General features: G+C 39.7%; 1 protein-coding gene across 9 annotated transcripts in view; it reads right to left on the reverse strand.

Moving 5' to 3' along the window:
* Positions 1 to 422: 422 nt before the first annotated feature.
* MCTP2 (multiple C2 and transmembrane domain containing 2) overlaps positions 423 to 25,935 on the reverse strand; it is a 126,805-nt gene continuing 101,292 nt past the window's right edge. For 6 of the 9 annotated variants that reach the window (XM_052672327.1, XM_052672329.1, XM_052672330.1 and 3 more), the window contains 6 exons: positions 23,348 to 23,470; positions 20,605 to 20,646; positions 10,394 to 10,503; positions 7,894 to 8,003; positions 6,136 to 6,233; positions 423 to 3,841 (listed from right to left, as the gene is read on the reverse strand). In XM_052672327.1, coding sequence (XP_052528287.1) covers positions 3,773 to 3,841; positions 6,136 to 6,233; positions 7,894 to 8,003; positions 10,394 to 10,503; positions 20,605 to 20,646; positions 23,348 to 23,470 — 552 coding nt within the window. In that variant the 3' untranslated portion in view covers positions 423 to 3,772. Of the gene's footprint in view, positions 3,842 to 6,135; positions 6,234 to 7,893; positions 8,004 to 8,793; positions 10,365 to 10,393; positions 10,504 to 20,604; positions 20,647 to 23,347; positions 23,471 to 25,935 lie in introns of those variants that run through there. The other 3 variants (XR_008203869.1, XR_008203871.1, XR_008203870.1) reach the window with 3 other exon arrangements.

Consider the following 25,935-nt stretch of genomic DNA (forward strand, 5'->3'; position numbering starts at 1 on the left):
AAACTGCAGCTTTGCAAGTAGGAAAGAAAAGGCGCTTGTGACATTTCCACCGACTGCTTTATTCAGTTGTTTGCTTGCTTTCCACAGTGTGCGTTTCAGTGACCGAGTTCTCCTGACAGTGATCCATAAGGGAGCCGAGTCCTTGTCCTTATTTAAGATTAGTCCAGAAACCAACTTTTAGCAGCAGCTTATGTTTGGACAAACACAAGTACATATTTCATTTGCACACGTATGTCAAATCCAGACATCTACATATTTTGAAGACAGTAGACATGTTTGGTCATATGCTATCAACAAATCTCCGTGTTCCACAAGCTACAGCAGCCCAAGGACCCACAGATAGATTCACATTTGTGAATGCCTTCTGGTCTTAGAGAAATTAGAATGCAAATGTACATCTTGTGGGACTCAATTGACTGCCGTAAATTAAAAACATAAGTTTATAATTTCCATGCTATACAGTGTATAGATTAACAATGCAAAAAACAATAATTCCCATGGGCAGATGAACAGTCAGCTACATAACAACTGATATTCTGGCTTCAGGAATCAAATGAAAAGTCTGAATAAAGATTTTGATTACTTCAGTGGGCAGCAAATGCACCTAACACTCTTTTCCCCTTGACAGGGGCTAGGAAATCCCATCCAAAAGTTTAAAAGCAGGTGGAGTCTCTCTTTACCTTATCTCTTCAGCAGCACAGAGTCCGCTTCAGGTAACCTCAGGTGTTGGTACACTGCACTGTCAAGTGATGTACTTGCTCACATAGCCAGATACTGAATAATACAGATCAGCAAGCATTTTACAAGGAATGAGAAATATATGTCCTAACCCAGATAAATTAAAAACATCACCATAACCTCAAATGTTTATTGCATTTCAAACAGCATTTATCAAAACAAAGAGCTCATTACAAGATTTACACATACTGGGCCATCCAAACCCCTTCATTTGATATGCCTCCAGCATAACAATCTAATACAAATTATTCCAAAACACACATCTATCTATCTATCTATCTATATATATAAAGACATCACCCTGTCTCCTGAACAGAAATCAAATGTGAAGAAATCTATAGGGGGGAAAAAAAAAAAAATCACTATTACAATATCAGTCTCAACTTCTGAATAAATAAACATTTGCTGCAGCTGAGTATTTTCACTCAGATCAATGATCTGATTTCACAGGCCTGCTTAAATATGTGGGACTTTGGTCCATAAAGCGACAAGACTACAGTATGATAAACTGGATGATAATCTCAAGCGAGACAACAAGGCATTGTTTACACAGAAGACTGAGAAACCAGTTTAACAAAAGAGATCCGTGGACATCCATTGTATGTACGAGAAGGAGATTTACTGGAGATTTTATAATTTCTACAAGACTCTTTCCAACCGACTTCATTAACTTGAAGTAAATCAAATCATGCAGAGATCTGGCTCAGCCAGAGAGACATGCCGGGAACGGTACAAAATGAAGAAGAACAGACACAAGATAAGCTTTAGAATCTTTGGCATTTTTCATAAACATTTTCAAGGTTTTTAAATCTGTATGTTCAATCACTTTCCCACTCGTCCTCACCTATAAATACATTATACATGTACTCTTCTTTATACACAACTGTGTACATGCATGGGTACACAAGCACACATCACACAAAGAGGCATTTTTATACTACTTTAAAGTGAGATAATCTTTCTTCTGTCTCTTCATACGCACCTAAACAGAGCTTTACATGAGCAAAACACATTCTTTATCACAGAGACACTGATCTCCTCTCCCTGGTAGCCCACGATAGGACCCATGAGGACAGCACAGAGGAGACTGAGACTGGACATCAGGAAAAGAATTTTTTTTACCACGACGGTGGTCAAACACTGGAAAAGACTTCCTAACAAAGTGGTTGATGCCCCCGGGTGTGTCAGTGCTCTAGAGGCACTTGGATGATATCCTTAATGATATTCTTGAACTTTTGGTTAGCCCTGAAGTTGGGCAGTTAGACTTGATGTTCTTTGAGGGTCCTTTCCAACTGAACTATTCCATTTTAAATCAAGTCTATGAACATGTGTCCTCATAATCCAGTGGCATAGAGGGGATTGTTACTTTGGAAAAATAAACACAGAAAAATCATTGGATCCAGTTAACAACCTATTGAAAAACACTCTGATCTTAGTTTTTTGTGCCAAATTCACACATCTAGCCCTCAGGTTTGCATCATCAAATGGTGCAGCACCATTTGGACTGCCAATCCATAAGCAAAGCTTTACCTGTTTTACCTTTAATTAGATGACTTTCAAAGTATATTTTTAAAAAGCAACTTGTGCACCAGGATTCTCTTTGTTTGTAAGGTGAACCACCTGAGGTGATGCTGGTGGAAACACCTGCCTGGAAATGGCAAGAATCAAGCTCCAGCTCTCGTGCTAACAGTGACGCATGGGGGCAAGTCACAAGTCACTCCCACAAAGTCCTACAAAAGGTTGAGGAATGCACTCTCAAGAAAAACTGAGCAGGTTTACACGATTCTCCACCTCAGTTTCCCAAGGCAAACAACATGGATTATGCTGGTTATGTGAATTTTACAAAGCAGAACAATAGCTAAAAGATCAAAGCAAGAAACCACATTTCCCTCAGAAAATTGGGTCCTTTCTCATGTTTCTTCATTGCTCATTTCCCATATAACTTCATTTTCTGATCCTTTCTTTGTGGACTCCAAAGGAAATCAGCGGGAGACCAACACCTGCCCCCCCTATTGCACAGCCACACCTTTGGGCACCACATACTCTTTCTGCACCAGCACTTGTTTCTTTAAGGCAATAAAGTGTTTTTCTCCTGGATCTGTAGTGTTGACCCCTCTGGATTTAGACAGAAAAACAAGAGCTGTGCTGAAAATATCTGATGAGATGGAGTTATAAAAGGCAAGTCAACAGAGTCTTTTCAGGTCAGTGAGTTAGGCTTTTCTGCAGTCTCTTAATCCTTTGCAGCAGAAGGTTCTCATGCATCCATTGCCAGCAATGGATCTCTGATGAATCCAGTACCCAAATAGTTAACCACAGGGTGGGCATTTTTTTTTTTTTTTTTTTTTTTTTTTAAAGAAAAGGGAAAAAGGAAAAATCCACAAGTGCTGGATGAAATATTGAGATACTGCTGGAGCTCCTCACTCTGCTAATTATGATAAAAAACTTTTTAAAATGTACACTGCTTGAACAGAAGATGGGTATCAAAGACTCGTTAATTCAGAGCTTAAACCTTTCTAGGCACAGTGATTTAACTCAGAAAAGAATAGCTTTCATATCTTAATGTAAATCTGTTGGATATGTTAAAAACTGGTTCAGAGCATCTCCTCACATCAGCTCAGCTGATCTGCTATGCTAGGCAGAATTATTTCCTCCTACATAAAAAAAAAAAAAAAAATGGAGCGCTGCCACATCCAGCATAGCCTCTACAATGGAAGCAAAATAAAAAATAAAAAGAGGGAATGCAGTGGCACCATACCCCTCCACACTACTCCCCACCCTACAAACTAATTCACATGTTTCACTCCGCTCTTTAGGGGCTACATCTTGGTGCCAAGAGACAGCCCAAAAAGACAACTCAAAACAGGTATTTATCAAAAAGACCAGCTTAAATAAAATAAAAACAAATAACAAACAAACAAACAAAAAAACCCAACGAATTATTGTGTTGTTCTGAACTACGACGAGAAGGGGGAAGCACACGTGTATACATGAGGGGTACAGAGAGAGATACTGCATTCCAAAATTGCACTTCATCCTATAGCGCACTCCGTTTCTTCCTAATGGGGCTGGAGCTGCTGTATGGTTTCAATTCAGCATGCTGCACCTGTAAAAACAAATAGACATGACGTTTGCAGCTAGGTAACTCTAGCTCAGTACAGCGTGTGTTAATGGCTCCCCAAGGACAAACCAAGGGAAACTAAGGAAGGTTCAAAAGTAATGAATCATTTTCTAAACACAGGAACATGGGGGATTAATTGCAGGAAGGATTTGAGAAGTCATGCATCATTTCTTGAAACAAAATATTAAAAGCAGATTTTTCTAATGAGATACATGGGGTTCTACCTAATTTCTGCAGCAGAGGAGAGATCTTTCGGCTTGTTTGGGTTTGGGAGCTGTTTTTCTTCTTCTGGCGTTAACCAATAAATAAGTTTAATCAACTTCTCTGAGGAGTAACAGATCAAGTGGATCCCAATATGCAGCAAAATGACTGTTGTCAAAATTGCATGCAGATCTTGGGATGTTTTAATATTTAATCATATCAAATTGAAAAATATTTTCTCAAATTGAGCCTGGACAAAAGCTACCTTTACCTTTCAAAACAACTTAATTTGCAATTTAATAGGTGAAACACGTATAGATAAACTGTGGAGTATCATGCAACCCCAACAGCAAATTGCCTTGTTGTGCCACAGAAAAGTATTCCCATTGAGATCACAGAAACCTTTTGCTGAATGTGCCATCTTTTCTACTCTTGTCTTTTGCCTAGCACGTGTGGGTTAAAAGACAGAGGTGTTTTCCAACTCATTGCAGTACCGCAGTGAAATGATGATGCATCAATAGCACGTTAAAGGAAGCAGACAGAAAGGATTTGGAGTTGCCACAGATGACTCCTCACTGGAGGAGCGCATGGCTGACACACAGGGTTCACTATTTTTAGCACCAGTGGAAAACTGCTCTGAGAAGGTTTGTCCCACCGAAGGAACTTTTATTAGTCCTCCCTCATAGTAAATGGTTATCATTTTCCTCAGAGAGTTCAAAGGTTTCCAAAATGATAGAAACCACTCAAGGAAACGTTATAAATGTAAATGTTAAATAAAGCATAAATAGAAAAGCAGTTTATCTTTAAATATAAACATTAACAGGGCATATGCAAACCATCACTGCAAATCCAGTGTGCTCTATGAGAGCAATGGCAAAAGAAAAAAAAAAAAAACAACCAAAAATACACTCAAGCTTAACATCTGCATGATTATTCCTGTTTAGCTCTTTTGCTCCCACCAGTCTAAGAAGAGATTTCTCTCAAGTTATTAGCGCTGCCATCAGCCAATCTGGTGACCTCTTGAGATAAATGTCACCACAAGCCTTTCCAACCCTGTTTCTACCAGATGCTTCAACTCTGCATGAAGGCAATTATTTTTCAGTCTCCAGCAGAGTGAAATCACTACAGGCGAGATTGTGATCCCCTTATTCACAGTAAGCAGCACCTCACTGTGAAAGTACCACGATTCACAGAGGAAGGTACAATGTCAGTGGGCTCCAGAGCATCAGGATCAGGGCCTGAGGACAGAGATTCCAGTTGATTAAAACAAAAGAAAAAATCCTCTATGTCATGTGCCTTGTTACTCAGCAAGACTATTCTCTTTCCTTCAGGAGAAATAAACAGATCCTGACATTCTAAAGGACTTATTGTTCAAATAATTTCCAGGAAGATTGGCAGGATTACTGAAGACACTCTTGTTGTTTCAAAGAAATATGAAAAGAGACGAGACTTGACTGAAATTGAGGGCAGATAGATTCTGGCTAGATTAAAAGTTATAATTCTGTAATGGTAGAAGATTGAACTCATCAACCGCAGAGTATTTTATACACATCTCAAAGCTTTCTCTAATGAAAAAGATGAGCTGAGCGTTGTCCAAGGGCAGCCTGGAGTTCAAGGTGGGTGGGGAGGAAGAATTTTGAGGGATGGCTGATGTGAAAAAAACCACAGCGAGCACAAAGTCATGGAAATAATCCCCCCACGCTCGATTTTGAGAAAAGGGAGAATTCAGAAAGCTTTTGGATGGTTATCTCCATCAAAGAGACTATTTTTCTCTTTCCTCCGTACAAATATAGGAGCAGAAAGGTGACGGAAACCATGGTTCACTAACCACGCTGGATGATTTTCCAGATCATTTTTAAGTAAGCCTTTTCAGGATAATTTTTCTGCAATCACACTTCTGACAAAGGATTCTGGCTCCTCTCTCTTGTGACATTCCCTCCCCCACTCCCCCACCCTCCATGGATTTTCCCAATCCCTGATCTCAGTTATTCAAAAGTGCAGGGGCATTGTATTCCCTAACCCAGCCGCCCTCAGAGCTGCTCATTGCCTCTGTTGGTGCTGCCCATTTCATTACATACCTTTTGAACATCAGATGGTACCCTGGAGAGGAAATCTAGCAGCTCGTTATTATCGATGGCATAGGGATTTCTAAGTTTCTTAGTAAATTTATTTATGCCTGGAAAAACAAAAGCAAACAAAATAACTCATTTCTATTCCCCTCCCTACTCAACTGTTCAGATGAGGTGAAAAAGGGAAGAAGAATTCACAAGTAAAAATTAGTGTGAAAGCAGTGCCTCAAACTTCAAGCCATGCACACATTGCCAGTCATGTAGGATCATTCACAAGTGCCTCCTGAAAAAAGCAGGTTTATACAGCCATTTCCCTACTTTGGGAGAAATCTGTTATCAACAGGGGGGGCAAAGTAAGAGATTGTAGCATGCATTCATCCTGGAGGGTAACGTGGGGAGAATATAACCAATTTGCCACTGAGATGACTGTTAAATCCACAATCCACTATCCCTCATGAGCAAAGACAGCCAACACCGTGCTGCTTCCCCACTGTCATTGAGCAGAAGAGAACAGCCAGCTCACTTGAAAGAACAGCCAAAAAAAAAATTCATATGCTAGCAGCCTCCGACAATCGTAATAGAGCACTGAATCCTATTACACTCTTGTCCAAAATCCCATACTAGTCTCCTTGAAAGTAGTTTAAAATGAGATGGCTGCTCCAGCCTTCTCCCCTCAGTGAAATGCTCCTGCTTCACATCTGAGATGCAGCTCTTAAGCCATATACTTGTAGCAAAATGCCAACACAATTTTCTGTGTACCTGATTTTTAAAAAACAGAAAATACCATAAGGTCTTTTAAGGCCTTGCCACAGGGTAGTTGTTTAACACGTATCATATTTGAAGGCCCTGTCAGTCTAGATGATGTTGAATGGATGTATAGCTCTCGTGTATTCACCATGTCCTCCATACCAGAACAACAGTATTTTGCTACAGAACTTTTTACTCCCAGCATTTTCTCCCCTTTCCTTTTGCTCTTTCTTTTGTTTGATTTAATCCCTTATTTCTTTTTTCTCCTACAGCAGTGGCTTGGGCTTGACAGGGTGACAGGAGCTCCCTACATCCCAGCACTGCACCAGGGCAGAGCTTAGCAGTTCGGTGAGGTCTACCTTTAGATTGAGATAAAAGATAGCACGATAAAAAAGACAGAAGACCACTTGGAGTTAAGGACAGACTTTAGCAGTTGAAACATGCTTTTTTTGTTGTTGCTCTTAAAGACCACCTCCTCTTCAGAGCACTACTAGGCACTTTTTCATATTTAAAAAGCCCCTATTTTGCTTCATCCCAGTAAATCAATAGACTTTCACACAACCATTCATGCTCCAAAGATATTCTCACTGCTTCCCATTGGACCACAGGTTATTAAGCACAACGCTCCTGATTTTGCTAAGAATCAAACGGCTGCCAGAGCCCTGGCCTCCATGGTCCAGCTCTTCAAACACACCTTGCCCACTCCCTAGCATTTCCCAGCTGGGGGCTCCAGCACGAGGAAGCTAATTGCTTCCTAATAATAATAATAGCAATAAATGAAAACAGCTTATCTACACTTATGTGCCTCTTGAAACTGCTGAAAACTAGCAAAGAATCCTATGAAAAGAAGATCACTGGATGGCTCAGGGAGCACAAGAAAAAATATGAAGAGGTTCATAGCATATTCATTCATTTATAAGTAAAAGCAACTGAGTGTAGCAGGTAATGTAAAGACTGATTTAATTCTATGAATACATAATGCATTTATTGCAAGTGCATGAGAGACAGTGGAGTACTTACCCCAGATTAAAATAATGTACCTCAGTGGTATAAAGTACAAAATGACTGTTGCTGCTGCGAGGAACAAGCAGGCCAGAACTGAGAGAAAGGGCACCGTCCAGTTCAATGTGCTGTAAAGAACAACATTTCTCAGTATTTCTACACTGTGCTTTATGACAAATAACAATTTAATGACCTCTTTGCAAGGTTTTACACATTCAAATACACAAACACGCTTTGGAAAGTGGGTAAGCGGAGTCCTGCACCTGGATGCTGTAAGAGATTAAAGGTGATATCTGAGAGGCAGATATCAGGGCAAGGAGAGAGGATAGCCTCAGGGGGGCTTGGTGAAGTTGTTAGCCACGCAGTGAGTTGTTCTTGTTTCTTCTTATACATGTTGCACTCGTTATACATCTCTGCTCACCGGTCAGCTCTCCATTATTCATGGGAAGATTATCTGATTTGAGAGAAGACTACGCTGCAGGTGCAAGCCATCTGAGCTGGCTCTCCTGGACCACAGTGGAGATGACATGAAAAGGGTGTTGATGCATGACTTGAAAGTGGCAGGTAGCCAGAGTCCACTCTGCCAGTAACTTGGAATGGATTAATTGCAACTAACACTAAACCTTAGAAGAGTAGTTAGTCACTTCTCTGCATAGTACTGGGGAATAATATTCTACACAAATACATCTTAATAGGTACACACTTGCTTCTATTTTCTTACATTTTTATCAATTTTCTACTACACTGCACATAGGAGGCTGCCTCAGCTCAGCTATCGTATGTTATCAGCAGTCCAAGCCTTTGCACACTGACACTTTTGCACATGGGCTCTCAGTCACCACAGGAATTTAGACTTGTAGCACATACAGAAGACATTTCCTTTCACCCATATCATTTACATGTAAGCTTACTATGTACTTTGGGTTATCAGCTATTAGTAATACATCCTAGCAGGTACTCCATCAACACGTTCTGTATCGCCAAACACTGAGACACCTGGAGACAATATGAATGTTAATTAGTCTGTAAGTGGATTTACAGGTCTTTGCCCATAGAAGCTGTGGGTGCCCCATCTCTGGAGGTGCTCAATGTCAGGTTGGATGGGCTCTGGGCAGCCTGATCTAAGGCGTGGTAACCAGCACACAGCAAGAGGTTGGAGCTCAATGATTTTTCAAGTCCCTTCCAACCCAAGCCATTCTATGATCTTAGTATTCATTTCATGCCATCTACCTGCTAATTTCATCACATCATGATGACAGGGAGTAGGAAGAAGTGAATAAATGTGGACCAGTCATCAGGCTACAAAATGACATGAACTTCTCTTGACCAATAAAATTACTAGTACGGGAGAATAATTACTTTTAAACTTCCCCAGATGTAGTAAGTATTAAGTAAAAATAGGTGGGGGAGAAGCCATCAACATAGCTCAAGTTAAAAAAAAAAAACAAAACAACAAGTAGCAAAACAGCTCAATTTTGTTAAAGTAGTAAAATTCCCTATGATTGCATAACTAGAGTGACAGATGGAAACTGCAGCACGATTCAGTCTGTCACTTACAAAAAATTTTTGGTGGCAATTCTTTAATGGTGCATTTCTGTTGAGTTACAATGGAATTCTTCTGAAATTACATTGGGCCTCCACATTAATACCCAATGTGTTCTTTAAGACCATTGTCACCAAAATGAATACAAGAATTAATAGTGAGTCTTCCTGCCATGCAGCTGGGCAGAACACTGCCCCGTTCATAGACTGGAATACATCTCTGGGCCACTTCCACCCCAGCTGGGGTGCACGGCGTGGAACCACAACACATGGGTTTGCTGTATTTTTAGCCTGAACCCGGCTCCTCATTAAAGTGTGGCTCAATCACAAACCATCACTTTGTGCTCAAAACAGAAAACAATGTGGGTCAATGAAGTGCCAAGAAAGATTGGGTTATAAAAGTTTGTAAGAGTTTGTGTGGGGGACTTTCCTTTTTTTTTTTTTCTCTCTCTTTGGCTCTTCACCTCTTTCCCTTTCAGGGTCAGGAATACCCTATGTGCCTCCCATTGTGACAAGACCAGAAAACTGCCTTCAGGCTTCCTTATGGCATCAGCAGGAAGCAGAAAGCCCAAAATGGTAGAGAAGAACATCAGTGCACTGTAGATGGAAATAAATGACTGATAACTCCTGTAACCAGGGTAGGGAGGGCATGGGAAAGGCAATACCCCATTAGTCCCCTATGTATTTTCTATGGAGGAAATACAAAGAAAAACCTGATAGTTCTGAGTCCACAACTTCAAGTAGTATCTCCCATCACGACTCCATCACAGACAGACAAGATCAGAAATCTGAGCAGATGGACACTGTGAGAGCAATACCAGCAGAGCACACAATCTCTCTTCTTCTCTATGCTTTGGGAACATTTTCAGAATAGAAATTCCATGGCCAGGCTTCTCCTGCTTCACCTTGCAAGAAAATTCACCCCAGCTCTGCCTCATTGCAAATCACTGTTAAGCAAGAAAAATCCATCACTTACTTTTTAATTCTCTCTCCAAACGACGCAATTTCCTCTAGAACGCTTTGAACAGCTACGACAATCTCTTGGACCATGTGGATTCTGTCAATTAATCCCTTTTTCTCAGATTCCTACTCCCCCCCCCCAAAAAAAAGCAAAACATTAATCTCAGTATTTGCTAACGTGTTCACAGATGCATGAGAAAAGTTAGATTCCTAATACTACTTATGTATCCATGAACTTAAGCATATCACTGAAGGGAGGAGAGAAAACATTTATTTTATATAATGAATATGAAGGCAAATAACTCCTTACATTTTCATTCTTTCCCTCAGCACCTGGGCAGAGGTTTCTTTATCTTCTAACACAAAGTTCAGGATTTCAATCCAGGCTTTCACTGAAGAACCCAGCTACATGTCAACCCAAAAGAGGTGCTGAGCACCCCTCAGCCCATAGCTTCTGAATATCACTTTTCTGAGCTTTGCAAACTTCCAATAGTCATGCTGTTTTCTGTACATAAATTAGCAGCAAGATAATGAATGCAACCTTTTTTTTTTTTTTTTTAAATCATTCTGCATACTTATTCCCTTACTTGGGGGGGAAGAAAAAAGAATCAAAGGAAAAAACGACATTTTCTTTTTAAAGCAGTCATCTCACAACTTCATTTCTTACTGCTTATTTTAGGCAACAACATTACAGGACATTACTACACATGTGCAAGAATAAAAAGGAAGCACAGAATGAATTAAAAATCAAAATGACTTAAATCAGCCTTGGAAATCAGTATACAATTATCAGCATTCAGCATTTCTTTGCCAGCAATCTAACACACATACAGGCATGCAAATTGGCGTGGTTGCAGATATTCTAGCAAGAAATCAGCAAAACATTCACTTATTCCAAAAGGCAGAGCCCTGGACACTGATTTTACATCACATTTAGACTCTCCAAAACCAGCTCCATTTAGAAAAAAATTATTATTATTTTTTTTTTTTTTCAACCAGTCAGCATTCAGAGAGGGGAGATGGTGGTGGTTGACTGTGGTGGTACGCTGCAAGTCATGCCCATGTTCTCCTGGAGGTGCTCAAGGCCAGGCTGGATGGGGCCCTGGGCAGCCTGACTGAGCAGGGGCAGCCAGCCCATGGCAGGGGGTTGGAGCTCAGTGATCTTTAAAGTCCCTTCCAACCCAAGCCATTCTGTGATTCTATCCTTCTCTGCTGGCCAGAGTACGTGGGAGTAAGAAGAGACATTGAGAGCAACACTGCCTACAATTCTCCCCCTGCCATGAACCCACAATATTTTGCTGTGCAGGAGAGAGGGTCAGAGGCTACTTGCAGTCACAATGGGCCACAGAGGTGAAGTCTCACTTCTACAGGCTTTTGACACTATCATGCCATGAGAGGGTCTCTATGCATCTGAGAGGGCACTGCCCTACATCTGTGTGTGCTGAAATAACATATGAACCATCCTTGGATACTAGGAGCCAGACACGACAGCACGGCCCTCATAACCCTTAAAAGCCAAGGTTTGAATTACTTACTGCATATTTCTCTTCACAGTAATTTTTGAGTTGAAAAAGCCAGCCAAAACCACCATGGAGTTATCAAGCTCCAGATATTTGAATATTTGCCTTTAGGTTGCAAGGGAATGCACAGTAAATAGAAGCAGGATTTTTAAATAATCACACATTTGGGTGTGAAAATGAGTATTTTTACATTAATAAAACAACCAACAAGAAAAAAATGAAACCCCTGGGGTGTGAAATAACCCCAGAACTAAATAACTAAATAAATAAATAAATAGTCAGCTCGTGAAAATAGCACCAAAAAGTCATTTTCACACAGCTCCAGCTATGACCTTGCTAGGCTCAAATGTAAATGACACATTAGGATTATTTTTAACTATTCCTTCACTAGAATGGTGCAACGGTCGCTTAGTCATAGTTGGCTCTTACACACCAAACTCGCCAGTAGAAGTCGAGAGTAGTATAGCAGCCGGCAGGGATTTCATTCTACCCCAATGCAGACAGGTGCGTAAAGGAATCACTTCAGATGATATTCAGTGATATTCCAAGGCAAGCCTACTCTTGCTACCCACAGCTGAAAGGATATTGTCCAACAACTCTATCTGCATCATGCTGGCTTCATTTACACATTTTCCACTGAGCAGAGAAACACGGCAATAATGCACTTTAACCAACACCACCTAACTCCTGCTGCAGACGAGGAAAACAGAACAGGAACCACAGGCTCATGGGATAAAAGGACAATTGTATATTTATCCTTACTTAGCATGCACACTAAAATCAATCCTAGACAATATGCTTTTTTTCAATTTGTAATACAAAATCTACGCAACCAAGGAATGGGCAGAGGTAGTTAAGATTAGAAAGCATTTTAATTGAGCTCAGTTGTTGGAGGATAATCTGTGCTAGCTGCTACTCATGCTCTATGTGCATTGCACTGCCAGTGCCAAAATAATCTGAAAATCTGTCAATATCTTTCCTTTGTTATTATTTTGTTCTGGAAACCTGCAGTCCACACATTTACTGGATGATTAGGCAAACTGGTTAAGCAGGAGAGAAGCAGACAAATGAAGCACAACAAGTAGGATCTTCCAAATTATTTAAGCTGTGGAGCACTGTGTATGCATGCTTTCTGAAGTCGGAACCTCAAAGAACACTGTCAGAAGAGAGAATAGTCGTAGTCCATCAAGAACAGAGTCACTGCTCCATATTTATTTATAAATGAGCAACTGCCATACAGAACGTTATAAACCTAGCATTAAGATATTTGTTAAAGATGTAAAAATCAATCCTAAATTCATCGTCCGCTCTACTTTTCTATCTGTGCAAAGTCCCACCTCCAGCACAGGTAATTGTGCTCCCTCCTTTTCAGATATTGCTCCTCTCTGAATTGTTTTGGACTCAACGTATTATGCTGCTGAAAAACAGGATTTGGATACCCATGGTTCAAAACCAGAGCTCTGAAGCATTTTCTTGAATTTAAAATAAAATATCCTGCCTGTTTCTCACACTTTTTTTTTTTGTCCCTAAAATCATTTGTGAAACTTCCTTTCCTTCAAGGCCTTTTTCTTCTTTATTTCTTAGCTGATTACAGCACTGTAGGTGGACCAAAAACCAGTCTGCTGCCTCTGGGAAAGAATTAAGTCCATCAAAATGAACTTACAACTGAGAATTAATTATATAATCAGTGTGTTACTTCAAATCTTCCTTGCATATCCCGATTTAAGAAACTTTCATTTCTACATTAATTGCCTGAACAAAAACACAAAAGGGGTCTTACAAAAGATTAAGCATGTCAGCGGAAGAAGGTGGAGGGAAAAAAAAAAAGCAAGAACCCAGCAAATTCACAAATTAAGTCTTTTGTGTCCAGTTAATGCACATCAGCTTGAACTTCCACATGAAGACACCAAATCTCTCTCTGCCCCGCTGAATGAAAAGTACTTCTAGATTTTTCTTTTTGAAAAACACAACGGTTAACAATCTGAACATAAGGGGTTACTGCATCTCTCTGATCTTTTTTTCCTTTCCCAGCAATGCTATCCCACTCCCAGACACTCAGGGACAGTTGCAAAAGAAACTCACATGACAACAAAATTGATGCACTTCCAGTGACAGAGACTTTGAAAGCACATGAAATATGGGGCAGGCCAAGAGGAGTCATCTCCAGCATTAACACATCAATTCACCACCAGTGAGCTCCAGTTGTCAGAGCTGGGACTGCAAGGGAAATCATGAAACCTATGGAGGAAGAGACTGAGGACAAAAATTACCCATTGTTTGCTCTGCATCACAGCCCAAACAATGTTACTTACTGCTGCTTCTCCAGCAAAGTATTCAGTGCTGAATTGAAAACATGGATGGTAGAGATCTGCTATTTCTTGCAATCCTGATTTCCATGATTAATAACTGCCATCTTCACAAAGGCTAAAAGCTGCTCCCTATTTTTTAAATCTGTCCTTCAGAGTTTGCTCTGGATACATCCAAAAAAGTGAAACGCAAGGATGTTTTGCCATGCTGTTTTATAAGTGCATTTTTCTTTATGTATATCGCACGTATAGTATGCAGACAACTGAAAATTCAGGCATGTACTCACAATCAACTTCTAAATACTTCACATTTAATACAAAACACACAAAATGAAATCCTGCTTGCAACTTTCAGACAAGTGGTATTCATCAGCAAATTTCTGGCATGCCAAGGGAAACTCAATATATAAAGCTGAAGAACACTTGGGGGCAAGGATGAGGAATAAGAGGAGGAGAGAGAATAAATAGGAATTAATACAAAAGGAGGAAGAAAGCAAAACGCAGGCCACCAAGTCAGGACTGAAAATCTGGAATTAGAAGAGTCAGTCTGTCTCATTTGGGCTGACCTAACCATCAGGATTAGCTTTTTTTTACAGCTATTCTGTTACATTACCACTGCTACAAACACATTAGGGCAATATTTTGGCAGGATTCACCCCCATGCACCAGATATGAATTCCCCAGCACGTTGATAGCAAAACAAGATCGAGAAAAAAGGGAAAGAAAAAAGCTGAGCCACACATGACTTTTAGTCTGCTATTCTTCCAGGTTTTGAAAAAGATGCTGTAGTTATTCAGAGAAAAAGAGAAGTAACTGAAGTTGGATTTCACTTGCAACTTAGAGCCATGGAATCATTTGAGTTGAAAGGGACCTTTAAAGGTCATCTTGCCCAATTTCCCTGCGATGCACAGGGACACCACCTACAGCTTCAGCAGGTTGCTCAGAGCCTGGTCCAGCCTCACTTTGAACACGAAACTCCAAACTCACTGCTGTCTGCCAAGACTCCTATCACACATCTTAAAGCCAAAATACTCATAGATCACAGATGAAGAACTTCTGCAACTAGAAAGATTTTATTGGGCATAAATAGGAGACCACTGTTCTCTACTGTCTATAGGGAACTGTTAGCTAACAGCTTCAGTCCAGCAGCAGAATGAAGCTGTTGTGAGAGGTGGCAGTCATGGAAGTCCCTTGGTAGCTCAAATGAATTCCAAGCAGAGCTTTGAAAATAGACACCACAGCAACCTTGAACCTCCTGCTTTCCATAGGAGCTAAGGGTGGCTGTAACGATCCCAGCAATCTGCCTTGCTGAGTCATTGCCTTGCCCTGTGCTGTGATGTCTGCTGCGTGCTGAGGAGGGCTTCTGGGCTCTTACAGGAGGACGAGCACGCAGAGGGGATGGCTGCCAAACTCCGAGCGATTGCCTTGTGCAGTCCCAAAACTGTGCATCACAGGATCGTTTTGTTTATTAACACCATGCTGCAAATGTGCCTGCCTGGCTGTGGAAATGTAGCGAATCTGAGCGTACTTGAAATAATTATCAAATAGAGGAAATGCAACACATACAGGTCAATTTATGCTCTCAGTTAAAAAGGTGTGAAATCTGGAATAATTCCACCAGAGCCAATAGAATTACTTCAGGCTGATATGAAGGACAGCACCACCAGCCTTAATAGGACGCATTTTAAAAGCAGGGCACAGCATCCTACAGCTAAGTCTGGGGGGCAGAAAGGCCAAAGATGGCCATCTCATGCCTCATTAAGGAGCACTCATAGGAAAACACAGCACTTTCTTTGCTTACATTAGACAGATTTCATCCGTGCACAGCAGACTTTGATTTTTCTAAGCCAACCAGAATTTAAGATTGTGTGGAGAGGCTTAGGTCATAACTCTGTTGCTTTCCCTCTGGACAGATGTGAAATACAGAGGTTTAAAATGCATGCTCTGTACTTGTGTGCATTTGCATAGAGATGTAAAATAACCCAGAATCTGGTGATATTATTGCAAGTCTTAAAGCAATATTAATACTCACAACAGAATAAAACAACGTTCTGGTGAGAAACCTGTGCACAAAAACCAAAAAAGAAAGAAGTATCTTTTATCTTAAAAGAAAAACAACTCTGAGAAAAAAAAAAAAAAGAAAAAAAAAGTGCCTTCTCCTGGAAATACATGAGATCTAAGAACAATTGCACCGTGATTAGATTTAAACTACTCCACCATCATCTATAATCTAGCAATTTGGGGTACAGGAGGAAGATAGTCCTATTCATACGTCTGCCCAATTCAAAAGAAATTTTAACACCGTTTCACATAGCTGGAATTTTTAAGGGAAATTTTTAAACTCCCTGAGTTTTATGAGCTCAGCCCAGAGGTCTGCTCGCTGCTATTTAATATTCCTCCAGAGATTTAGAGGAGTTACAGCGTTGGTTCGCCTACCTGCAGGGCAAGAGGAAGAATGTTAGCTTGCCAAGGTTTTTAATGTGAGGAAAGCCACGCAACAGCACCTGATATACCTGAAAATCTTTGCCAAGTCTCTGCTATGAATTCCTCTCTTCCATAACTCCCAAACCTACGGATGTCCAGAATGCTGGTGGGCCATAATGATGGGCCAAGGACTGTGCCAAGTTATGGCTGCTTACGGATCACAGCATTCTTAAAACATGTCATGTCGTAGACTGAAAAAATAACACATCATCTCTCTTCCAGTTTCTGGTACGCAGAAGGCTTTGCAAAGAGGAAAACATAACCGGAGCAATCTCTGTACTCTGGATTAACCAGAAGTTGATTAGGTCGATAAGAAGCATGGAAGAAACTTACCTAAGTCATAACAGTGTCTTAAGTGATAACTGGAAACTTTCATTACTTTAGTCAAGATTGTAACCAGACCAGATGGATCCTGTGTGCTTAGAAGTGCCCCAACCTCTTTCTTTGCACTGATCATTCCTGGCACAAGCAGCAGAATCCATTCCTTAATACTAATATAGATGATGGAGGAGCTTAGTTTATTTGTGGTTTGTACACAAACTCATTAGGAAGAAATAAGGGAGGATCCATCATGCTTATTGAAGACAGTGCAGCAATGTAAGGAAGTCCAAATTTACGTAAACGCACACCTTAATTTGTTTTTTTATGACTCAATCTCATCCACAATTTTGTGGAGAAAGTATGTGACCCCTCTTTGTCTGATCATACCCTTTTTAATTATGAGGGATTTTCAAACCTTTACCATCATTTCTCTTCATCTATCTCAATGGGAGATGATGAAATATTATACTGCAATTGTTGTATGGAAGAAAAAAGTAAGAGTCTAATAAAATTATTTATACTTTTAGAGAATAAAACAATGAGACATTATTGTCGTCTATGACCTTTCCTAAGTATGGGGATACAGCATCTTACACAATAGACTCTTGGTTCATGTTTCAATTACTGACCTTTACTGTGGAGAAAATTAATGTAATTTTCATCTTAATTCACCCGTACAAATAAGATCCATACGGAAGGTTTTCCACATGCTGAATCGAACACAAATGGAAAATGTCAGCTGTTTGCTACCGGATGAATTTGACTGTAATTTGTTTGGCTAAGTTTTTTCAAATTGTTCTCATACAAGTTGGTACCTATTTCTGAAAGAATTTCTTATATTGGGAATGAGGAATTCTTCTTTGGGGATTTTTTCTGGCCATGAGATGCTAAACACTTCTTGGAAGTTGTCAACAAACTTGGCTTGAAGTCACAGCATCGTCTAATTCTTTCCTATTACATCCTGTTAGTCAAGCACAGCTATGTTGGCTCACCACTGGATGGAGATCCTCACAGAAAAAAACAGGAATCTCTGCTGACTTTTTGTGTCTGATTTTCTTCAGACTCAATTACCAAATCTGGAAATAGTACTAAGTTTTTATTTTGTTTTGGTGGAAATGCAAAGCTTTTTCCACAAAACTTAATACTATGAGCAAACTTAAAGACTCTTTCCAATCTGCTGCTAGCACACTCTTACTTAACAAAGTAGCTGTCTGCTCTTGAAGCTCCACAGTCGTTGTCAAGAGAAGAAAGAGGAAGAAAGTAAAATAAACAGAAACATTCAATGATCAGACAACTCACAATCTAAGCTGCATGCAACTTGTCTATACCACTCTACTGGTGGGCAAAAGATGTTTCAGCGACGTAATTTTAAAACAATCCTTCAGACAGTCTGACAGAGCCCAGAGCCGACAGGACAGAGCCTGAACTCCACATCTAAGATGGAGTGAATCCAAGAAGGCATTCATCCACCGAGCAGCTTGTGCCAAAGGGACACAGCTCTCTTATCTCTGTGACGGTATTTGGAAAGGGCAGAGGGAGAAACGATGGGGGATTCGGCAATTAAGCGCTGTCATTGAAGACAGATAGTTTAGGTGGAGGGAGTTAATCTGCTCACGGGTTTTTGAACTGAGCGTCTGTGTATTTATAATTTGTAAACAGTTCATCTCTTAGAGGGTGTGTTACAATTCCCAGAAGCATGGTCTGTTATGTCTAACTTGCAGCAGAACCCAGAAAGGCAATGTGTGCGACTGTTTTGATACAACATGATGATAGGAAACAGAAACAGTGGCCTCGTAGACTACGACTCAACTAGCAGATTTCAACTTTGGTTCTTGTATTAGGGAGGAAAAAAAAATACACAGACTTCTTTTCAAAGTATGGTTGTCTATTTAAACGTTGACATTGCTGTGAGATAATGTCATAAAATTACATATTTCTTACACTCCCTAGAGAGCATTGGCCACCCTCAAGCATGGAAAAGTCACTTAGAATAACCTAATGCACTTAAAGATGTGCACAACATGGTCTAACGCTGGGGCAAATAGACCCAGGATAACAGGAAGACAGTGAGGCAACGCTGCAAAGTGAGTGGCCTGGGACATGAGGAATGGATGGCAATTCTCTAGTAATTCTGTGTCTGAATCTCAGATATACAACACTAGTATACAAATTAATACAAGTTAGGAATTATTTTGCCATAATATTGAGATAAAAGCATTATCTTGATAAGAAAGCCGAATGGAGGCTTTCTTATGGAGAACAGAAATAGGATTGGCTACAGAGAATATGTTACACATTTAGGAACCACACAAAAATACAGAGTCAGCATATACAAGCACCTAACACTGGGTACTGACAAAACAATCAACATTCCAGAGATGCAATATTTCTTGGGAAACAATGCAACTTCCATTTAGCAACTTCTGCTAGATACTGGTTCACTTAGTTGACCAATTTAACAATGAGAAGAATGAAGTAAAAATGAGAAACTTATTGTGCATTAAAAGAATCTCTCAATTCATCTGGACTGTCTGGACTTCCAGTTACAACTTCAATGGATTTCAGTGATTGCTGTATTTTGATGAGCAAACAGAAGAGCAGGTTAAATTTAAACATCTACTCCTATCAACAAGTCTGCTGAGCTTCAATTCTAGTGTCTGTGACTGAGAAGGGTTAAGGTACACTTTTTAACTGTGGTATTGATTTTCTTCACAACGATTTCACTCTTAAACCACAGAATATTCACAAAGAGCTTCTTAACTTAGTACACAATTTGAAAGTTTTGCATTGCCCTGTGAACCCTTCCTTCCCAACAGCTCAAGTTTCTTTGCATGCTGTTGCTTGTTAAATAATTCCTCACCTTTGAGCTCTTAAGTATTTATAGATTATCAGATTCTCCTTCTCTTACTTACGTTTTTTTCAAGCTGTATACATTAAATTCTCTTAATCTTTCTTCACATGTCATGCCCTCTAATCCTTTTATCATTTGTCACTGTGGTTTGATAAACTTGAAAAAAAATCCAATGAATTTTTCATAGTGAGCAGAATGAAGAAGCATGCTCTAATAAAATAAGGCCTCACCAGTGCCAACTCTTTCTACATTTCTGCTGAAAAACTAAAAACTTTTTTTTTTAAAAGGTTCTAGAAGAAATGTTGAGAAAACCTTAACCAGCCCTTCACAAATCACAACAATTCTACAGAAATGGAAATGCTGTACGATTTGTTGTAAGCCATTAGCACAGAATGTTCATCCAACACTCCCAACGGAAGTGATGATGTTTTTATATACTCACCTTGTCCACCCATACACATACATGCTGGCACATGAACATATGTCTCACGAACTCAAGCATACCCTGGGCACCCCCACAGAATTCAAATGAAGTTCACAGGTCTCATGCAGGTAACGCCATTATTGAACATTGTACAAATCAACCAGCGTTCTCGAATTGTCAGTTTGCTGATTAGCAAACAGGTAACAACTGTTTTCCCAGTTAAAACAGGTAAGGAATGCAGATCTCATGGTGATAGGATGGTTAGTGAGCTACACCCACTTTCTTTCTGATTCTAGCTAAAGTACCATAAGATGTATTTACCTTATCTTCCTCATCGTCATCTTCATCCAAGCCCATAAGCTCCTGCAAAAGCATATGTCCATATTAGAAGAAATTACAGTTCTCATTGACAGGCAATGTTCAAAAAGCTCAGCATTTCATTACACAGTTTTCTATCAGTTCTATTGTGAGTCATTAACAAACCCACAACTTTCACCTTTCTGAAATCATGTTTAGCATTCAAGGACTTTGTTTTTTGTGATATCCTGAACAAAGCAGGCAATACCCTATACAAATTTTAAGTCTAAATAAAGCATTAGTGGTTGTGTCCTATCATTTGAAGGCAACTGGCTTTCAAATTCATTGCCAACTTTAACTAGCTGTAAATAGCTGTGTTCTTAGTCTGACAAACGAACCAGTCAGCATGTCAAGGCTGAGGACTCTACACTCAACTTGTTCCATCCTCACTGATACAATGACTGCTCTCTCCCTTTAGGGCCATTACCGAAGCATTAGACAGTAGAAAATACATTAGTATGAATATAATCAATCTCATGATTCATATTCAGATTTCTATGCAGCATTATTCCGTCCCTTTAACCTCTACACTGACAGGTAGGGAAGGGAAACAAAAGTTTTGCTTATGGCTTGAGATTAGGAATGATTGGGTTTTAAATCAGGTATTTTATAAACTGAGTCTTTAATAGGGTCCTCTAAGATTTTCTTGTTTATTTAATATTTCACTCACTATATTACAAGTTTTATTACAGTTAACAACAAAGACGTGAAGAATCAACAACAAGAAATGTTTGGGATTCGGTTTTCAGTTTTCCTTCCAAAATAGTTGCAACTAGTATTCAGTATTCATTTCCAGGTTTACTCGAGCTCTTTACCATACTCAGAGTACCTAAGTTAGCAGCGATCATGGTTTACGTTTCTATAGAAGCTCCCATCTGTAAATCATGAAGTGTTTTACCAATACTCATGCATTTAACATCCTGGCAATTGGTTCATGCCTACAAGGTTAACACTGTTATCTCCATTTTATAGACAGAAATAGGAGTGAGAACGTGAAGTCCTCCCTTCCAAAGACTCTTGCTCTCGTTCTTAACTATACCTGAAAAGTACTGCACATATAGCCAAGGTCTCAAGAAGCAAAAATAAATAAGCAACTGTGAAAAAAGCACTCGTATTTTGAAGAAAATAACTTCTGTCATCTGCACGACAGATGTGACCAGAGGTAGCACCTGACTGTCTATTTCTGACCTACAGATGGTTAGAATCATAGGCACACATAAAAAAGGAATCAGGTAATATTAAAGGCACTTTGATGACTTATTCCATATGATCCCAACCCTGCAAAGCACTCAGGCAGACGTGTAACTTTTCTTATGCAAAATACACCCCTGAATTGCACAGCATCACACTGCTCACAGGATGCGTGACAGAAAGGGCCAATTTTCTGTTCAACTTTTCTTCCCTACTGCTTAACTTGGAATTTCAAATATGAACCTCTTGTAGCATCCACCTGAATGATCTGCTATTCAATCCTGCTGACTTGTGTGAGTCTGTCCTCATCTGAACGTGCAATAAACTCACCACGGGATGAGTGATAGGTGTTGAATGGTAGTCTCTGTGCACTTTTCCTAGGCAACACAGCAAGACTGTGTATTGCCTTTAAAATAATACAATAAAAAGAAATGCTTGGCAGAGATCCTCCCACATGAATAGTCCTCATTTCTTGATGAAACAAAGTAGTCTCTGGAGATGTACAACACCTTTCTATGTTATTCTGGACTTGCAGAAAAGCATTTTTTCTTACCCTTCGTATTCAAATCAAACCTCCTTCCTTTTCATTATAGTATGACTTTCCACGTGTTCCAACAATCCTTCCATTTGAGAATGGATCAAAACCGAACTAGAAGCAACTTTTGTAGCTAAAACTAATACAATAGCAATTTTTTCAAATCCTCGGATACAATTTCTGTGTACATAATTCAAGCAATTCATTTGTGTAAAGGAAGCCCTTAGGGGTACAAATGTCAATCATCTTTTTATCAGAAGTTATAAGAGTTAATTCAGCCTGTATTTCATTATTGTACTTGAAATACATTTATAAATGGCACGTTATGAGAATCTCCAAATTTATCCTCTGCTTCCATTGCAATTATCGTAGTTACACAAGTAAAGACAGTGGTCAACATCAGAGTTTCATATCTCAACATGCACAACTGCAACATGCAATTATTTTTGTATTTTGGATTTCTTTACTTCATAAAACAAGTGAAAGAACTGAGGACTAACTTTCACAAAAAATATTTGTCATTTAAATGGGGGGGCGGGAAGGAGGAGTAAGGGTTTCTTCTTGAAGTTTCAGATAGCAGGACAAGGTTTAAAATACAGCTAACTGCTATTTCAGCTTGAATTGACTTTCCTCCTCTGTGAGTCATGAATCATCACAGCGATGCAAAGTGTAAGAGCAGTGGAGGCATGGGCTTTGGGGTCTTGTCACACTGCAAGTCCTTCTTAATTCAACATAGTTACAAAATAACTACAACTATTCTTAAGTGAAACTTCCCTCCTACGCATTCTCCTGTATACTACATTGAATGGTTTATTGCTTGCATTGAATCAAGAAAAGTGAGAGGGTGGAGGACTCTTCAGTAACTTTGAAATAAAAATGTTTAGCTGCACAACTAGATTAATATCATTAAAATGCATGACATTCTGCTGAAGGACAAATTCAAGCTGTGGCTGCCAGAAACATTACTGATATTTTACTTGCCTGGGCATCCTGGGTGTTGCTGGCCTTCCCTGTTCTGACAAGGCAGAAGTTGTATGCAAAGAGCACCAGCAAAGCCAGGGGCACCATGTACAGTTCAACGCTCCATACAGTGACCATGAATACCTGGGAGAAATAAAGCAACAGAAAAGACCACATACAGGTGTTTATAGAGAATGTGATGCAAGAAAACGTTCCAGCCATTATCCTGATGTACACACATCCTTGAATCTCTGCTAACCTCATTCATTTCTTGTTTTGGCAAAAAAAGAAGCCTGCTTGAAAAGCATTCTCATTCTATTCTGTTTGAATCCATTAGGCTACTATTTGTTTGCTTCTCCTTCCCTTTTTTTGGTGAAGTACAAATCCATGAACATAAGGTTGGTCCAAAGGCATTGTTCACTCCTTTCTGGGACTTGCTCAAGCCTGAAAGCTTTGTCATTAATGCTAGAGCATAATAGGCCCACTTAAACCTGTCCCACTTCATCAAACCCTAATTGCCAGCAAGTCTTTCACTGACTAGAGAAGAGTTTCTTCCTCTTGTGCAACAGGAGCCATCCACCTCTTCAGTCAATCCAGGAGGTATGCTTAGCAAATGGAACTTCACCATTAATCCACTCACTCTTCTTGGCACAGCAACGCAAAGACCTTTGAGAAGGCTCTTGGCTACATGTGATGCTTTATTTGGAGAAGGAATCCGTAATTCCATTCTCCATTTCCATATACCTGCCATTTTTCAGTAAAGCATATTCTGATTTCACTGGTTGCTTGGGGCCTCTTTATCCAGAAAAGGCATGAGTTTGTGCCTTTGAAGCAACATCTGATAAAACTCACTGACTGCAAAAGTAGAAGCCAACTTTTGAGGTTCGGTTCTGCAAACTGGATCCATTTAATCTGTTTAAGTGTAACCATTGCGATAGGGATTTAAAAAGCATTTAACCATTTTTCAAAAACACGATACCAAGCCAAACTGCAATCTTGATTTACAAATACCAATTATACGTGAACAGACTCCAAACTTTGTGGTTGGAAACGTAAGTTAACAAACTAAATCCAGAACTGTCATAAAATGCATGTTGTGATCCCATTTCCTCTTCTAAAGATACACTGCATTTTCAGAAGAACTGACTGACGCTGATAGAAACTTTAAGCTAAATCTTAAACAATCTCCTCCAGAGAGTAGGCACAAAAACATTTATCAGATTTTTCTTCCCCCACATGAGTCTCAGAAGTGATCAAAAACAAGAAGTCACATTTTTGGAAAAATACAGGCAGGTGAAAGCGAGTCAGATCCTCCAGTTAACACATCTCAAACTGTCGTGAGAGGGCAACTGACCTTCAGGTGATCAGAAAACTGAATCTCTAGCTCCACTAACCCTCAGCCTGAGACTCTGTATATGAAGGCAAGGCTGGCATTTGCAGAACAGGCTATTTATGGCAACATATATAGCATTATGGACCCTGGACTCTACCCACTCCACATCAAAACACTCCTTCCCACCGCATTCCATGGGGAGAATTCGCACCCCTTCAAAACAGCAGCTTCTGCAACTTTTAAACAAAAAGTCTTGCCTGATATCTGACAATTGGTCAGTTAGAATCTACCAGGGGCCGGCCACAAACCAAGAGATAATGACTGTATACGTAGCCCTGCCCAAACAAAGGTCACATTTTCTAAAGCCAACCTGATTTTATCTTAACTGTTACTATGCATGGACTTAGATTGTCATCCTGTTATTGGCATCTATAGGTCAGCAAAACAATATTTGAGATATACACATTTATAAAGTGGGTCGACATCCATGAAATATAAGCCCCATACTAATGATTTGCAGCATGAGAAAACAGAAAAGGATTAGATTGCAATTTCTTTTTTTATCATGCTCTTCAACACGTTTACAAATTAGACAATTATACTAACAGTCACATTTCATATGTAAGCAAGGTAACAGAAAAACACGAATGCTGGCCAAGAAGATATGATACTTGAACTCTCTTACAGGAGTCTCCAAAAAGTGTGATATCTCAAGATTAAAATACAATTATTCAGTTATTCCAGTTCCCCCGAATGTTTTGTAAGATCCAGTAAAGGATCTCAAAGGATATTTGAGCTCTTGACCCACCTCAAATATAATTCTGAAGTATAAGTATCTGTTACTGCACATATCCATCTACATATACCTTGCATTTAAACAGACAGCTAAAATAGATGAACACACATATACGTCTGATCCTTACGAAAGCACTTCTATAGAAATTCATATTGGTAGATAATTATTTAAAAAATTTGCTTTGGCATGTTGGAGGAGGTTGCATATACATCATCTCCTCAGGGTCTACATAAACTCACTCTTGTCTCAGCACAGCAAAGATTCCACCAGCAGTCAGCTACGCTGACTCCTACAGGAGTCAATGAAGCCCTTGAAGAACCTTTCTTCATTCATTCAACTGCAGGACTTTCACCCATTCTAGTGCATCTGTCACCATCCTATATGATCATCACTCTGCTCTGTTGCAAGTATAATACAACCTTGCAATCACAGGTCATTTAGGCAAGATGGAAAACCAAGACCTTGGTGATTTTAGATCCA

Source organism: Tympanuchus pallidicinctus, unplaced genomic scaffold (assembly GCF_026119805.1).
Source record: "Tympanuchus pallidicinctus isolate F22 unplaced genomic scaffold, pur_lepc_1.0 scaffold12, whole genome shotgun sequence".
Lineage (NCBI taxonomy): Eukaryota > Metazoa > Chordata > Aves > Galliformes > Phasianidae > Tympanuchus > Tympanuchus pallidicinctus.